Raw genomic sequence first — 16,737 nt, 5'->3', positions numbered from 1 at the left:
ACCAGGGTTCCATTCTCGCAGGAAGCGGCATCGCCAAATGGTCGGTCCTGTGGCTTTAGCAGGCTTTTGGTTCACGTGCCACCTTGCCCCAGCTTTCTGTGCGGCTTGAGAAAGCTACGTGTAGTGTTTTTTTTTTGCTGTGAGTCTGGCCTGGCAGTAGCTCTCACCTGAGGGTTGCTGGGATGCTCAGCCCCTTCAAAAACATAGAGTCCCTGTTGTGAACGTCACGGTCTTTGAAAGCGTCCTGTGGCCGAAACGCTGTCATCTTGCAGTGAGTTGGGTGGCAACGTGCAATGGATGAATCGGAGAAATGCACTCCAGGGAACACCTGACGAATTCTCGGAAACGATGCTTATCAGGTTTGTAGGCTGCCCTTGAGCGGCAATAAGGCAAGTACCATGTTTCCATGTAACTGAGCAGGGTGCAGATAACTAATGAGCTATTTGAGGTTGTGGGTTGTATGGTGAAAACACAGCCCACAGGAACAGAGACGGTGTTGGCTTGACAGAAGTGCTGGTCTGGCAGCAGAGCTCCTCTCTGGTGTGAGTTCAGCTGTTCCCACAAATCTTACTTGTTTTCTGCCCTCTGGCTCAGCTGCACAGGAAGATGCCTGAGTGCACTGTGTTCTTGTGCCTTCCCACACCCTCCCGATAAGATTTCCTGCAAACTGGGGCATGGGTTCCCCCTGGCTGAAGGAGGAACTGATACTGGCCCTGGAATAGTACAGCAGAGGTAGCTGGGGACAAGCTGCAGTTGCTTATCAATGCTTGGAAAACCGATGACGGACAATTCAGCGTGCTTATGTGGCTGAAGACAGGTAGCAGCAAGCCGTCACAGGCTGCAGTTGCTGGCTTTTGTGCAAAGGCGTACCTGTGAGCCAGCCTGCGCTGGCTGTACTGCTGTAGAACTATCCAGTCGCTGTGCCGAGACACATCATCCTATCAGAAGAGTTAGACCATAATAACATTTGATAGGGTTGGAGGCATTCATGATTTGGGTTTTTTAAACCGAAAGGTGTTGGTAAACTGGCAGTTTAAATAAACGGATATAGGTATTTCACTCTGAATAAAGGAATAACTTTTTAATTGCCGCGTTCGCTCTTGTCACTCCTCTGTGAAAAACATGCTTGGATTTTTTGTTCCAGTTGTGCCTGAAATGGTAGAAAGTAGTTAAAAATAGGCGGAGAATCTTGAACAAATTGGTGCTGGCTTCTGCCCACGCTTGTCTTCCTACGTGCCAGAAATGAAACTTTCCCTTCTCAAAGGTATGGGCCTGTGTCGCAAAGTAAGTTCCTGTTTTTCAAGCATTCAGATTTCCCCATTTTCAAGCACTCGAGAGAGACACAGTTTGAGTTGTGCAGCTTCATCTAAGCTGATAAAGATAAGGCTGTACTGGAAATTTTTACCAGTGTAATGCAGTAAGATGAGGTGCCAGTTCTTTTATTCTGCAAACCAGTGCTAACTCTGGTTTTAGTGGGAACTGTATTGGCAGTCGGAGTGCTTGGTGAGGCGATGAGATCTGTAAATTGAATGCATCTTGGTTGCCGCAGAGCCCTCGTGCAGGAAGTCGCTCAGGCGCCTGCAAAAATGTCTGCCTGAATGGTATCGCTAAAATTTGACCTCTTGATTGTTGGAAGAACCATCGGTAAAACTAAGAATTCCTATAATCTTGTATTTCTGGGCGAGAATAATGCCTTTTTTTTTTTTTAATGAATAATTTAACCTATTTTCAACTGCACTAGCCATGGGTTACAAGCCTCTTACATTGTTTGTAGTGAGCTACAGATAGAGGTTAGGTCAGATTGCTATAAAAAAATAGGAGGAAAAAACCAAACGAAACCCCGAAGACTAGAGGGGATGGTTTTATCTACAGTGTTTTCCCTCTCTTATATGGGAGGCTACATGTGCCTGCCTGGAGTTTTAACAAGGCTATTTGTTTAAAATAGAGGGGTGTTTTGCTTATTGCACTGCTGCATTCCGTTTTGGAGAAGCGTTAGGACAAGAGCAGATGGTATTTGAGGGCCACGTTAGAAAGAATTTACATAGATAAGCTGGGTTTTGCAGTTCTTGAATGCTCTCTTCAGACTGCAGGTTTGGCAGTTACTGTGTATTTCATGTTTCAGTAGTAGTTGTAGTTTAAAAGAACCCCACAGGTTTACTTCCTCTTTTGTTTTTTTTTTCTTTTTTGGTTTTCCCCTACAAATACATGACAAGTTTCTGCTGCTGTGGCTACCCCCAGATCCTTTATCTCCTGCATTTTTTTTCTTCAGATTCTCTGGTGACCTAGAAGTGCATCAAAGTGACTCAGGTTTGCCATGAGAGGCTTTAAGAAAGGTCACATCCGCTGATCTATGCCATGCCAGGTGCTAAGCTGGAAAGGAAATACACAGCTTGGTAATGTCAGGGACTTGGGGTTTTTGTCTCTGTCTGGTTTGGTTTCCCTTTATGAAATGTCAGTTGTGTTAGTACCTGGCTTCTGCTCCGTTGGATTATCTGCAAGGAGTCACCACTATTTGCAGCCAGGCTGTGCCAGCCACCCCAGAGAGGTGACTGAGAGACTCATTCCACAGGCTAAGGCAGAGCTCTGACGCGTGCTGCGGGGTCCTTAGTGCTGCCTGAAGGAAGGATCTCGTGCTCTTTGCAAAGCCCTAATTGTTCGGGGGTGAGAATTTAACTTGCCTCGGGAGCCCACGTGTGGCACTACATGAGTCACGCATGCTTCTGCCACCTTGTTTGACTCCTGTGCCCCTAGCCTTACCTGTTCTAGGTTTGCAGGGCAGTAATTCTCCCCGTGTGCCAACAGAGGGAAGGCATTAGACAGGCACTGCAAATACCCCAAGATCTGGAAAGCCCCAGGGTAGCCAGTCCCAGTCACTGCAAAATCTCATAAAGGTCAGCAGAGCTGAGAGGAACACCATTTTGTCTTCTAGTCTCAGGCTGCAGATAAATTATTTGCCCTTCAGCTTTTTTTTTTTTATTTTTACCCATCTTTAGCCAGTACTACGTGGCATCCTTCTGGGGATCTGGGGAGCTGATGTCGCCGTGCCCCCCCGGCGCCAGCCTCGCCGTGTGCTCGCTGCGGTTGCTGACCTGCACCCCATGCGCTGGCTGTTCCGCTACGCTTTCCGCAGCCCATCAGAACTGTCCTACCACAGGTTCCCTAGTGTGGCAAGTCACTTCACCTTGCGTAAGTAAGATATCTCTCACAGCTGTCATCACGTAGTAAAGGGCTCTTTACTTAAAGACTGACTGACAGTTGTTTCCCAAGAGCACAGACAAGTTCTGTACAACAGAATGGGAATCCTGTAGCCGGCGATGGAGTTTTTTACAGTGGGATGAAAATAAGATGGAGCTTACAAGGCAATTTACATATTGGTCTAACAAATATCATTAGTCATTCAGAAATTACGTAGACTTCATGTGAATGGCCTTTTACTTGTAGAACTGTGTTGCTTCTTTGGTCACCCGTTATGGCTAATCAGCAAAATTTCAATGTCAGGAAACCAAATGCACTCCCTGGTAACAATACTATCTCATTGATGACGTTAAGTCCAAGGAGTGCAAGTAAAGCTACTGGACTTGCAAGAATTAATTACGTGTTTGGGAAGTGGCTACGCTCTTTTCTTTGTTTTAATCTTTTTGTTCTTTCCAAAAGGTTAGTAATTTGTTCAGTTCAGCAAACTGATGGCTCCGGTGGCCTCAAGCAAAAAGGAAACAGTAAAATGATGCTCCTGGCGACGTGTATGATGTTCAGCTCATGGCTGGATATCCTCAGGGTGGGCTAAAGTAGAATTCACAGCCAGTTCTGTAAATACTCTTGGGAACGCGTGCCCCAAAGACAGAGTTAAAAGCTGCCATATTGGTGCACTTCAGCGGTTCGAAAAATCCCCTGGTTTTTCCTTCAAATCTCATCCTTGAGCACTCCTGGTGTTGTGTGTGCGGGCCATGGGAGCACAGAAGAGGGAGAAGGGATTAGGAGATCTGTGAAATCCTTTCCTCTGTTCCATCACTGTGTGCACTTACGTTTCAGCCTTAATCTGCCCTGAGCCTGTGTTTGGGTGTGGGCAGGTGTGGCTGGAAGGGAGTCCTTTCTTCTGTGGAGTTCAGGGCAGGATGTGAGCTGCTGCATTTGGGGGCTTTTGCCACACGTGTTTCTGTGCCTCCCTGCCTTTGCTGAAGGATGGAGAAGCAATCCATCTTCCCCAGGTGTCCTGGTATAGTGAGGCCCCACAACCAGAGCTGAGGTTCATTTCTTGGAGGCAGTCATAAAAGATTAAGACCTCTTTATCTACGGCTGAGGAGCTAGAGCCTGGCACGCAGGAGGTGCTTCGGTTCAAACTCCAGCACAAGCCCTTGCAGAATCCCTCTTCAGAGGGACAGTACCAGCAGCACTTGGATGCTCCTTTTCCGTGGCAACTGGGAACTATGAGCCCTGGGGCATTTCCGAACATCTCGGCCCCCAGCTGCTTCTCTTGGCCTGTTTGAGACTGCTGTATCTTCCCGTTTCGTGCAGAGGAGAAGGCGCTGCGTGATATATGTTCTCAGATGACCCCAAAGACTACATTGCTTCCAATGGCCTTTTAACCCTTTGGGATTATAATTTTGAACACAGGTCACATGGATTGAAAGGAACTGCAGGCCACAGAACCTCTGCTTGTGTGTGAAGATAAAGACTAAGAATTCCTAATCTCTGAGGTTTCACTCGAACATGGTCCAGTTAATCCTGTAGCTGCTGCTGAATAAAACCACCAGTGAGGTGATGAGGAGTGAGAACTACTGCTTATTGATGAGCGAAATAGGCACTTGTCCTATCAATAGGTGCAGAGAGAGATGGAAGCTCTTACCGGATCAGGCGGCAGCAGGGAACCCAGCAGCATTAACATACATCACGTGCAGGACTGAGCAAGAAAGGGATTGACAGATGAAATGTCACTACCTTACATCAGAGACAGGTATGGTTAGCATTAGAAAACCCCCAAAGATATTAAAGCCAGATAGTCAAGTTGTCTCTGAAAGGTCACTGCTGACTCTAGAGATTTAGACTTGGCATGTGCAACTGTTGTCTGTGATCTGACTGTAAATGTTCCATCACCTGGCAGTATCTGTGCACGACTGTAATGCTTGAATAGAATCAAAACGTGGAGACACCAATTCAGAAAAAAACAACATTCAAAAAAGATTAAAGGGAAATAAACTATTAGTTCCTATTCTGATAAACACCAGGTATCAGATACCACATACGCTAATTGCCTGTCTGCAACCTTTGCCAGGCTTAGGGTTCCCTTGTGTACCACCTTCTAGTTGTCTTGGTAGGACCTTTGGAGGTTCCTTCTCTATTGCTGTGTTTATGATGCTGTGCAAAGGTCTGATTTTCGTATTTGGTACTTAGGCAGTGCTAGTTATTAATGTTCATCTCCGAGCTTCAGGGGAATGGCCAGATCCTCCGTGTGAAACCACTACACTGTCCTTGTCTGTTCTGATAGACGTGGTCTAGTCTGTTGCTACTGCTGTACTTCTGAAGATGAAGAAAGTAAGGCATCAGGAGGCTAAGCGTGGTGCCTAGCTTAGAGACCTGGTCTTCTACCACTCAAGTCTTTCTGTTAGTTACAAAGTTACGCATCCCAGCTGCTGCTGGAGATAACAGTTCTTACTGTTGGTTATTCAGCAGCATTACTTATTGGTGCCTGGTGTGCCATGTATTCCAGGGTATGGCCTTGAGGTGTAGCTTCCAGAAAGTGAGGCTAAATGATTCTCAGCTCCTCAGGACCCCAGCTTTGGCACCAGGACAGCTGTCAGGGTCCTAACAGGGTTTGTCTCCTCAGTGTCAGTACTGACAGTGGGACTCAGGGTAGAAGCACACATAAAAAAGCCTCAGGGAGTTTCTGAGGAGCCTGAGCTGGGCAAGTCTCTCAGCAACACACAGAGCGGATCCCATCTCTTCTTATTCCTGAGTTACATTTTCCTCTGCACACCTTGTGAAAAAAATGATTTGTCAGGGTTACTTCTAAGACCATTTGTGACATGTCCCACAATTTCTGTCAGCGTTGCCACCTACTGAGAGGGTTTGCAGCCCTTTTATGTTTGCAGGGAGCCTACACTCTTTTAATGAAACTGGAAGCACCTGGCTTCAAAGGTGGGTGCTACTGGGACAATGAAGAAATCTTGATGCCAAGAGATTTGTCTTTCCTTCATGGGTCTTTTGTTCTTGCTTTCTTCATGCAGGTGAGACGGAATACCTCTTTTACAGCCTCTGAGAAAGACTTGCAGAGCCAGGGAAATTATTGGGCTGAATGGGAAAGTGCATCCCTTCCTGCCCACAATCTCTTTACAGATGCGGTAAGGAGCTTCTCAAAGTTGCTGGTTCCACACTTCCCCACTAAAGCAGCCGGTGCGGGGGAAGGGGCAAAAGGCAGAAGGTGGAAGGGAGACCTTGGCTAGCGCACTCTTTACAAGCAGTAGCGGCACTTGTTATCGGGGCAGATGTGGGCTGCTCTGCCCCCAGGAATTCAGCCACAGTAAGGTGGAGGGGCACAGTGTGCTCCAGGTATTCCCTGCCCTGTTATGTGGGGACAAGTATTTTCAAATGGTATTGCAGCCAGCATGCCCTGGGGTGGGTATTAATGTAACCACAGAGTAAGGCTTTTGAAGCAAATTCTCCTTATTATTAGCCTTATAAGAGCCAGGGATAACAAAAATATGCTCAGAGTTGGTCAGGGCTTGTGTGCAATTCAGAAATGGTTGTAACTGACTGGTCTGCGGAGTATATTGCTGCCGTGTCCAAGTGCTTTGCCTAAACTTCTCTTTGTTGTAAGACTACGCAGAGCTCTGGAGAGGGTGAGACAAAGTTTTGTCAGCCGCTGAGCGCACCGTGTTTTCGGTACGAGGGCAGCACCCTGTCCGTCCTTGTCTCTGCGTTGCCTGAGTTATGCTGTTTGGAGGAGCTGGTGAAAGGAGTCCTGACTTGGGGGGCCCGAGCCCAAGAACTGTGGCGTCCAGAACTCTCCACGGCCGGTGGGGCAGCAGCTGCAGCAGGCAGTGTGTCTGGGCTTCCAGTGTAACGTGAGTGGTTCAGGCTGCGACAAATGTGAGGAGCAGTGCTGCGCGGGAAGAGGAGGGGGTCGCCTGTGTGGCAGGAGTACAAAGTAGGAGATTTTTAGTTCCTGAAACATAACAGTTGGCCGCCTAGGGGCAGCTTGTGGGAAAAACTGATGGCAGAGATGTGCGCCTTTTGGCTGCTTGCAGCTAGTTTGGATGTCATCTTTTGGTAAAAAGGTCTCACCTAGTGCATTTAAGAGTACAAGCACCTTTGCAGCATACCTTTCTAAAACTAGAAGGGTCTGTTGCAGACCAAACCTAGCTGATCATTTCTAACCCGTGACAGGAACACAGGTAGATCCCTGAAGAGACCAAAGACTACATGGAAAGTGTGGTGACTGACCTGCTTTTTGAGATCCATACACTTTCTTCCTGAAGATTTGTCTAGAACATGCTGAAGGAAGAGTGATGGTGTCTGTATGGGAAGTTTGTTCAGGCTTCATTGGCTGTGTATTAAACTAAGGAATTAACAGGGCAAATGTCAAATGCCGTAGGCATGGCATTTTCTAGAGGCACTCGTCTCTTCACAGCTCTGACTCTCCCTTGCCTTGACCTATTTGTCATCACATGCAGTGTGGAAAAGAACGCATTAAAAACTGCTTCTGCGTCAGAATTCATCTGTTCAGTTGAGAATGAGGTTGGATTTTAAATACTGTCTTCACTGTGCACACATAAAAGCAACCACAACCTACAGGGATAGAAGCAAACCCTAGGGTACGGTGGAAACAGAAGGGGAGGAGGGGGAAGCAAGCAAGCTATCCACACATAAAGCAGGGATGGAAGTCTGCGTTTGCGTTTGTATAACGTAAGACATTTTGGATTTGAAACCCAGCAGCAAGTGATGATTACAGGCGACATGCCAGTGCCCATGTACAATTTTGCTGAGGAGGTGGACTTTGTTACCTAAATCCCAGGGCTCTGGGGGCCAGAGGAGCCCTACATGTCCCTAAAGAGCCCGTTGCATCTATCTCTGGTTTTGGTACCAGGGCTGATCTTGCAGCCTGTGGGGAAGACAGTATTCTTTCTCTTGGTTTCATGGTATCCATATGGAGTTATATTGGCTCTGCAAAATAATCCCGGGTTTCCTTGGGAATTCCCGATCCAGATTGAAGGAATTGAAAACAATTAACAGAATCAGAAAGACTGAATGGATGGGTGGACTTACTGACAGTTAAATCCTTGAAGGTTTCTAAATTCATTAGGGGCTCTTAAGTCAGAATGAAATAGTTTGAGAGCACTGAAGTTCACGCAGTAACTTAATTTGCATTAATTTTCAATTGTATATCAACTTGGAAAATCCTTTGAAAATCAAATTACATGATGCTACATCTTGCTTCTAACCTGTTGCTCTCTAAATGGAATCACTGGTGCATGGTTGCTTAGCCCTGTTTCTTTTAAGCATTTGATGACGCAAAATATAATCTTTTCCCCGCCCCGAAAGAATCAGGAAGAGTGCAGCCACAAAAAGCACAATACCTTCCCACAGTGTCAGGGGAAAGACCAGATACAAGCCCACCCTGCTGTGCTTTTGGGTTGTATAGCTCAAGACATGACTGAACAGACAAGGGAATTCGGTCACCTCAAGATTCGAGCTTGCTTGCTGCTGGTGGTGTGCCTATGGCAATGGACACAGCAAACTCTGGCAACACCGTGCCACGATGGTGAGCTGAGAATAATCGGGAGAGGTGAAAAGAAATGCTGCCCCAAATGCAGATCAAGTGCAGGTAAGGGAATTATGTGTGTCTCTTCTTTTTCTTTCTCAATATTGTTTTATGTCAACCAAGCTAATCAAGTGTGGGGAACAGGCGTGTGTGTGAGAGCGTATGTAAATGTATCTTGAGTAACTGTATATGCAAAACAAAATGGCAAGGGCTTCCCTCCTGCCTGCTAAATTCATAAGGTGCCTTAGATACAAACTTCAGAGTGTACTCGTGTTTCAGATTCGTTATGTGCTTATACTTGCTGTCTGTAGTGGGAAAGGGAAAGGTAAGTTTCTGTGGGTTGATCTTGCTCATTAGGAAAGAAGGTGTTCACTTTACACCAATTCTGAGCCCTTTCTCCATTCAAACATGGTTTCAAAGTTTGTCTGTGCCCTTCAGCCTTCAGAGGGAATACAGGGAGTGATGCTCTCTGTACGGCTGTTCTTTCCAATTTGCGGTCGTAAGGAGCAGGAGGTATCCCACTTCAATGCCTCCGTTCCACTCACCTGTGCTTGTCCCAGGAGTGAATGCACAAAGTCACTAGTTTCAACAGCCTGTTCTAACTTGTATCCACGCCTGATCTTAGGACGGTGGTGAGATAGAAATGGATTCTCACTTGCCTGTAATTTTAAGTCAGATCAAGGCACTAGAGGTGGAACAGGCTAGCTGCGGGACTCACTGGGTGACCATCCTGTGCTTGTTAGACTGAAGGACAGAACAGATGATTCTAATGGACTCTTCCATGGGCTCAGGAAGAACAATCACAAAATCACAGAATGAGGGAATGGTAGGGGTTGGGAGGGACCTCTGGAGATCACACAGTCACACTATTCCACCTAATTTAGTGCTGTCCATAGCGGTAGCCAGAGCTGAACAGTAGGGAGCATGCAGCTGTTTTTATGACCTACACCAAGGGATACACCTTCCTTTTCTGTTTGTCCTGAAACAGGGCTGCTGGAAGCCTTGTCTAGCTAGTGCTAGCTAGTGCTGTTGTCCTGCAGGTTAGCAGTAGGATTAGCTGAGAAGTCACATCTTTCATTGGTGCCTAGGCAGGAGTCAGCCTCCCACCTATCAGTACCTTGAATACCTCTGCCTCAACCAACAAGGATGCTGAGTTCCCTCTGCAAGGAGTGAGTGCGCACATGGGATTTGTGGGAATGAGCAATAAATAGGTGAAGAAGTATAGAGTCCTCAGTAGTGTGGAGACCCCAGGGTATTTCCCCTCCCACTGAGATAAAGGCATTCAGTATGAGATAGGAAAGTCATTGCTTGGTGGGATCAACTTCAGAGTCAGCCACTAGTGATACACCAAAAGAAGCATCCCCAAGCTGTTTTGTTTTTGCTGCCACACTTAATTAAGTGTTGAAGGCCAGCCAGAGGAAGCCAGTGGGCAGAGGAAGATGTGGGCAGTTTCCTGGTAGCCCTGTACATTCCATCTCCAACCTCCAGGAAATAATCTTTGCCTGATCTTTGCTACTCATTGTGGGTTTTTAAGCACACTGTTGGACTAACCAGCTTCTCCCTCTATTTTTTTTTCCTCTAAGCTTATACAGCTTCGTGGTTGAACAGCACTTTCCCTCTAATTGGTCTCCAACTGCCTGAAGGGCTGCTCAGTACTGTTTACTGATGGGATCAGTATATATGATAAATCCTTTGCTTTCATGAACCCAGGAGCTTCTGAGAATTAGAGAGGATATATTTTGAGTGCAGGCAAAGTTCACAACAGAACTCCTCTAGAAATAGAAGGACAGAGGGCAGGAAGGGTGCTGGTTTTATGGCTTGGATTTAGACCCAATTCTGCCAAAGGGCTGTAGGAAGCAGCTGCTGTTGCTAGGAAAGGCATGGAAAAGGAGCTCCAGCTTCACTGGCCAAGGATCTTTTGGGCATCCCTCCTCCAACATGGCTGAGCCTAACGGAGATGATGTGTAGTGCTTCTGTGGAGCACTGGCAGTGCCTTCCTCACCTCACAGGGTCTAAATCTGCACAACGTAGTAAAGCAAACCTGCTGCCTTACTTCTGTCTACCATGAAGTACGCTGGTATTCCGGATGAGAGAGAAGGGTTATAGCGGAAAGTCATGCAGTGCTCAGATAAACATGGTGTAAAAGACTGAGTGGTGTTGAACTGGAGTGCTCTATACTTTATCCAGTTTGCATGGGAGTGACATCTTTCTGGTACCCTTTTTTGTTTTCCACCACAGCACAGTAAGGAACTATTTCCCCTGTGTCAGTCAGTAAGACTAATGGTGAAGTTAATTTCTGGCCTCTATGACAAAGGCAAGTCTAACTTCTTTCTTCTTGACAGGAGACAGCAACATGTGTCAGAACGTTAAGGACCCTGACTGCAAGTGTCGCCAGGGATACAGCTGTACTGATAAGACGTGTCTCTACTGCACAAAACTGCCTGACTGTGCAGAGGGCGAGGAGCTGATCAAACTCGGTAACTAAAGACATGCAAATAACTCTGAAAGAGAGAGTTTAAGACAAGTGGCTGGCTGAGCATCAGACAGTTTCCTTCACTTGTTATAACCTGCTTTTGGGAAGGCTCGTGATGCAGAGAGAAATGGCCCTTACACTGTGGCTTCTGTGACTGAAACCTTTGCTTCCCTATTTTATTTGAGACGTTCACTTCCGTGCTTGGACTTTCAGTATTACTTTTCTTCCAAGCTGCTAGAACTGTCAGTAGAAGACTCTCTTGCTCTGTGTCGCTTCTTAACTTTACACCCTCTGCTGTCAGACCAGACCATTCTGTACCTCCTCTGTAAGGGGGCTGCCCATACATTTCCCAAAATGCAAAGGTGGCAAGAACTGCTTATGTGTTTCTCCGGGGGGGTGATTCTTAATGCAGAAAGAGGGTAGAGGGAATGCACCGTGCTCTAATCTGTTGTGTTCCCATCTTTCAGTAAAGGCGCTGACCACTCATGTTCTCTTTTCTTGTAGGCTTTGTAGACTTTGAATTCAGGTGTAAACCATGCGAGATGGGAACCTATTCTAATGTTAAGAATGGCTGGTGCCGTAACTGGACTAAGTATGTGTTTATTGATACTTTCCTTCTTTGGAAATATGCATGATAAAATTCTCAAATGATTAAAGCTTAAGTTAGAAAATAAAATTGAATCAAAGATGAGATCACCAGCGAGATTAAATGATTAGGGTTTTTTTTTAAATTCAGCAATATAGGATATTTCTCTCACATTTGGCTTTATAAATAGTCAGTCTCAGAGCAGAACTTAAGACAAACTGCTGTGTATTCAGCTTGCTTCCAAGTCCAGCTCAAACTGATGCAAAATTATTCCAAATATGGACACCACTTAAAACAGAGACTGAAAAAAATGTGCACATAGAAAATTGTGACATAGTGTTGTCGGGGAATAGGCGTAACTTTACCGCTGCTGCTATAAAAAGGAAAAAAAGGGAACAAGTTTTGGGAAGAGCGGAGGGGAGGAAAAAGGGATCCAAGGGGAAGGCAGGGGTGTTCTAAATGTGACTCTTCTTCTTTCAGTTGTGAAAGTTCTGGGTTTCTAACAGTCAAGCAAGGCAACAGTACACATAATGCAGTATGTGGTTTCCCTGCTAAGGATCTGGAGCAAGGTACCTTCTCACAACGGTTTGTTTCTTTGAGCCTGTATCTTTTCTCTACTTCAGTTGGTGACTTGTTGCATAGTTATCATCCAGAGCTTGCTATCGTGAAAACTTGCTTTGAAAATTACTGTTGTGTTGCTTGCAATGTTAACACAGGGTGAATTGTTGACCTGGGCAAAGGTCATTGAACTGCTCTTGCTGTTTTACTAGATTTTCTTAGGAAGACAATAGCTTAGTCATCCAGTTGCTTTACAAGTATTGGTTGAGTCCACAACACCCAGAATTGAAATCTCATGTCTTGCCATGGACAAATTAGATAGAAGTAAGTGGGTTCAGGCTTTGGAGGTACTGAGTATCTTGAAGACAGCAAGCTGCACTGCTACCGCCTTTCCCCTCACCCTTGTCCCTACAATGAATTGGTGCCCTTCAGGTCTGGGTCCTTCAATCAGAGTAATTGTCAGTTCTGCTGGGACAAACTGCAAAAAGGTGCTGCTTTTAACCTCCCTGAGGCAGACACAAGTGTGAAAATTCAGCTTGCTGTAGTGCTATTCAGGGAAACACTGGAGCCAAATCTCCCCGAAAGGCAAAACCCAAAACGGAGTAGATCAAACAAGTGATAGCTGCAAGAGGGAGCGACACTGAGCAATGAAGAGATCGGGCACGTAGTTTTTTTGCATGAATGCTTCTTACCACAGACAGTGATAAGTGCACCCTTGACTTGGAGCATTTCAGTTTTGTTAATGCCTGTGCTGTTTTGTGTTGTGTTTTTTTCTTTTTTTTCCTTGGAAAATTATTTTCCACAGAAAGAGGAAATAAATCTCTAAATTTCCTTGGAGGAACTGTCTTTCCTTTAACAATAGCCTGGGCATGCGAGTTCTTCATCGTTATTAAATGTATTTAATTGCAGGTCCTATTACAAATGACACTCTATATACCACCATCCTGGCTGTCTTTACTGCAGTGGCTGTATTTGTTCTCATCTTGCTGACCTTCTTCTTGCATTTCTGCATGTGGTCGCTGAAGAAAGAAAAATACCACACGGCTGACAGTAAGTGCGCCCTTGCGAACCTCTGTAGCTTTTCAGTGGCGAGCAATGTGTCCGTTGATCCAGAGTCAGAATGGAATAAATTAAGTTGAATAAGTAGAGTAAATATGGATTTACGCTGTGATTTTTTGGGTGGGTCACAGTTTTGCTAAGATGCAATGCATCACCTGTTTCTTTGTCCTTTCCTCAGAGAGGCACTCTATCGGTAAAGGTAATGGGCAGCTAACTGACATGTATGAAGACGTCTTGTATGTGCAGTGCTTTTCCTTATTCTCACTGCAGATCTGGAACGTAACTTCCCTAGGCTGCCGGTGGCTTCACAACTATCACACCATAGAGAAGAGACTTACAGCTGCCAGTTTCCAGAAGAAGAACATGGAGACAAAACACCAGAAGACAAGCCTTGCTATTTCCACTCCCAGAGTCTACAATGAGAACAGATAAATTGCAAAGTGCAGCGAGGATGGGGAGCTGAGCCCAGCTTTTCAAGAAAAAAAAAAAAAAAAAGGAAAAAAAAAAAAGGGAGGGAGGGTCTGGATGTGTAAAGCATCGTTATATACACAGCCATAAGGAGTGGGTTTGGGGGAGTTTCACTTTGTTTCTTCTCAACAAACCTAGCGTTTAGAATCAGAAAAACTTCGAAGTCAGGCTGACGTTCAGTTCGGCCGCGTTGCGTCACTGCGTGTTTCCTGGGCTGTTGGGTTTGTTTTCATTGATGCTCCTCTCGACTTTGTCTGGGACCAGGGACCATTCTTACCACTATTCCCCTTTGCATCTTCTGCACGTGTCTCTGTGGTGCCCCCGCAGACTGATACACGTAAAAGGCCAGCATCCCGCCATGGATCCTTTCAGTGCTATAGGAAATAGAGTAGTGCCTGTAGGGCACTCTCACAGCTTTCACAGGCTATCCCTATTTCTAAGATGAGACTTGATGCTCATATTAAAGGAGTAAGGCATTGTGCCTAGCAACCACATCTACTACTCTTTCAGCAGACCGCGCTTTTCACTCCTGCCAAATTGCCCTCCCTGTTATGCAGCAAAGGGCCATTACTCTTAATCCATTAAATACTCTCCAATCCTAACGGAAGGCGTGGGTTAGGCCAGTCGCAGTGCACGGAGGTGCCAGTGTGAGACTGCTGTGGCCGCAGTGTTTGTGCTTGCAGAGATTTTTCTGTGCAAGTTCTGTGATCCCCCCCATCCCCTCCAGGCAAACTGGGGAAAGCAGGGCGTAACATTTATCATCCTCCTCTTCTATAACTCGGCAGTCTTTGGTACTTGGAATACTGTATTACAAAAGGGAGACTTCCGAAAGGCTCAAATGAGGATCACACTCTGGAGAAAGATATTGGGTTTAATGCTGTCTTCTCACCTAGTTTATAGAGTAGGAAAAGACAGTGGCAGAGAAAAGCCTGATATTTGTTCTTGATGCTTTTCTTTCCTCACCCAAGAAGAAAAGGAACCAGTGTCTGATGGTGTACACCAGCATAGCTGATTATCAGCCGGAAGATATTCTCCTTACTGGAAATGGTACCATGGAGGATTATTTTTTTTATATTAGATTAGTGCTCCTCCAGTTCCACAGAACTCTAACATGGCTAGAATTAATTGTTTTGCCTGAATTTAAAGGGGCAGGTTTTCAGCCGGAGTTGGTTGCGTTCTGTGACTTGACACTGATTTCAGATAAGATTCAAGCCTGTGGCTTCAACTAGTTAAAGCTCATGTTTCTTTTTTGTATAATTTTTTCTGTGTCATACGACTGCAATAGCAGATTCCAAGCTCTGGATGCCTTCTGGTTAGGCCTTCTGGTGAAAGCTGCTTGGAGTAGGCTCTTTTATGACCAAATCAGCTCTGGACAAACATGAGGTTTGGCTCAGCCTTCACGTGAAAGGTTATAAATATCTCACAGTGCAGCCATTATATCAGCTTCCTCATGATTGCTTACAGATAATGTAAAGAGTACAGGGCTTCTAAATTAAATCCTAATGGAATAACGAAATTTCTGTTAATCGCCTTATTAAATACTCAGAGGGGATTATTCCGAGTCTGAATGACACGCTGTTTTTAAGTAGGGCTCTGTGAAATTACAGTATCTGCAGAGCAGCAGGTAGTGCCTCCGCAGATGTGTGTTGGAAAAGCACTTGAATGGAGAATCCAAAGAAGTGGGACAGGTTATTACCTTGGTAAGCCAGTCACTATGCTCTGTGCTCCAAGGCAGGCTTGCTGAGACTGGATGACGAGCTACGCTTCTGTTGAGGTGACTCCATGACGTCTCCAGGCAATCCAGTCCAGTGGCTTGATTTCAGATCGGAGGAGAGAGGTTTTGTTAGTGAAAATTTATATTATCCGTCGTGATTATGAGGAAGAGTTGACTTTTTGGCATCTTTTTAAGCATTCGTAACTTATCATCTCTCCTTGATTTCTGTAGGCTCTTATCCTACTTCACAGGCTGTGGTTTCTAGACCTCTTAGCCTCTCTCTAAGCTCTTTCCAGATGGTCTTTCCTGAAGCCTTCTCTGGAGGAGGTCTTGGCAAACTTGAATAAGGCTGGAGGATTAATTTTATGATTCCTGGACATGGTTTTATTGCTGAACATTTCTTAAGTGATTATGTCAAGAGGAGTTAGCCTGTCTTTTCTGCTTTTTCCTTTTTTTGTGTGTGTGTATTATAGACTCTTGTAACTGGGTGAAATAATTGTAAGGGGAAACGAAGTGCAAAGGGTTATGCCTTCCTTCGAAGGTATTCCTCCACAGTCCTAGTTTTAGTCTTCTAACTTCTCTGTTATTGTGTTTACTGCAACTGACATCCATATACCTCAGCTTCTCCTTCATGTAGAATGAGAGCAGTGATACTTCTCAACCTGAAAAGAATGTTACGAGACACCATTAGGACTTTGAATGCATTTTTGCTTTCTTTGAATCTCTAGCTGTTACTCCTTGTGTTGCTGAGAATGTCTCCCATTAACTTAAAGAGAGAGTTTTCTTCCATTGCTTTGGGAAACGTGCAGATTCTTGAGGTGAACAGGAGATTCAGCCAAGGAAAGGTGAAAGCAGTGGCTTGGTTTAAATAGGGTCACTTTTTTTCAAGTGTAAGAATGTCTCTGCCTTGTAGGCAATTTTACTGTGGGATTTAATATACTCAGAAGTCTGAACTCTGGTTAGTAAAGACATTTCTTACAGCTTCTTCTATGTTGGCCATGTTTATTCCCGGCTCTGTACTGACCCTTCTTTTTTAAATGTTTTCTACAAGATTTCTGATTGTGACCTCTTGTAAAGGTGAAATAAACTTGAAAACTGAATGAAGTGCCTATGCGATATAATTA

General features: G+C 45.3%; 1 protein-coding gene across 2 annotated transcripts; it reads left to right on the top strand.

Moving 5' to 3' along the window:
- The first annotated feature begins 100 nt into the window (after positions 1-100).
- Positions 101-16,713, top strand: TNFRSF18 (TNF receptor superfamily member 18). 2 transcript variants are annotated; one of them, XM_075113987.1, is made up of 8 exons: positions 101-3,186; positions 3,655-3,775; positions 4,818-8,818; positions 11,098-11,232; positions 11,733-11,820; positions 12,295-12,383; positions 13,282-13,422; positions 13,702-16,713. In XM_075113987.1, the coding sequence occupies exons 3-8, from the start codon at positions 8,500-8,502 to the stop codon at positions 13,851-13,853; spliced, it is 924 nt and encodes a 307-aa protein (XP_074970088.1). In that variant the 5' UTR covers positions 101-3,186; positions 3,655-3,775; positions 4,818-8,499; the 3' UTR covers positions 13,854-16,713. The 2 variants fall into 2 exon arrangements, with proteins under 2 accessions (XP_074970088.1, XP_074970089.1); XM_075113988.1 differs by having other exon boundaries at positions 3,655-6,335; positions 6,812-8,818.
- Positions 16,714-16,737: the final 24 nt, after the last annotated feature.

Source organism: Phalacrocorax aristotelis, chromosome 19 (genome assembly GCF_949628215.1).
Source record: "Phalacrocorax aristotelis chromosome 19, bGulAri2.1, whole genome shotgun sequence".
Lineage (NCBI taxonomy): Eukaryota > Metazoa > Chordata > Aves > Suliformes > Phalacrocoracidae > Phalacrocorax > Phalacrocorax aristotelis.
This window is presented reverse-complemented; position numbering and strand designations above follow the sequence as displayed.

What these genes read in the sequence shown, in the direction of transcription:
- TNFRSF18 (XM_075113987.1), top strand. Translation starts at nt 8,500, where the DNA reads ATGACGCAAAATATAATCTTTTCCCCGCCCCGAAAGAATCAGGAAGAG. An exon ending in CAAATGCAGATCAAGTGCAG is followed by an intron (nt 8,819 to 11,097) that starts GTAAGGGAATTA and finishes TCTTCTTGACAG; the next exon opens with GAGACAGCAACATGTGTCAG. An exon ending in TGCTAAGGATCTGGAGCAAG is followed by an intron (nt 12,384 to 13,281) that starts GTACCTTCTCAC and finishes ATTTAATTGCAG; the next exon opens with GTCCTATTACAAATGACACT.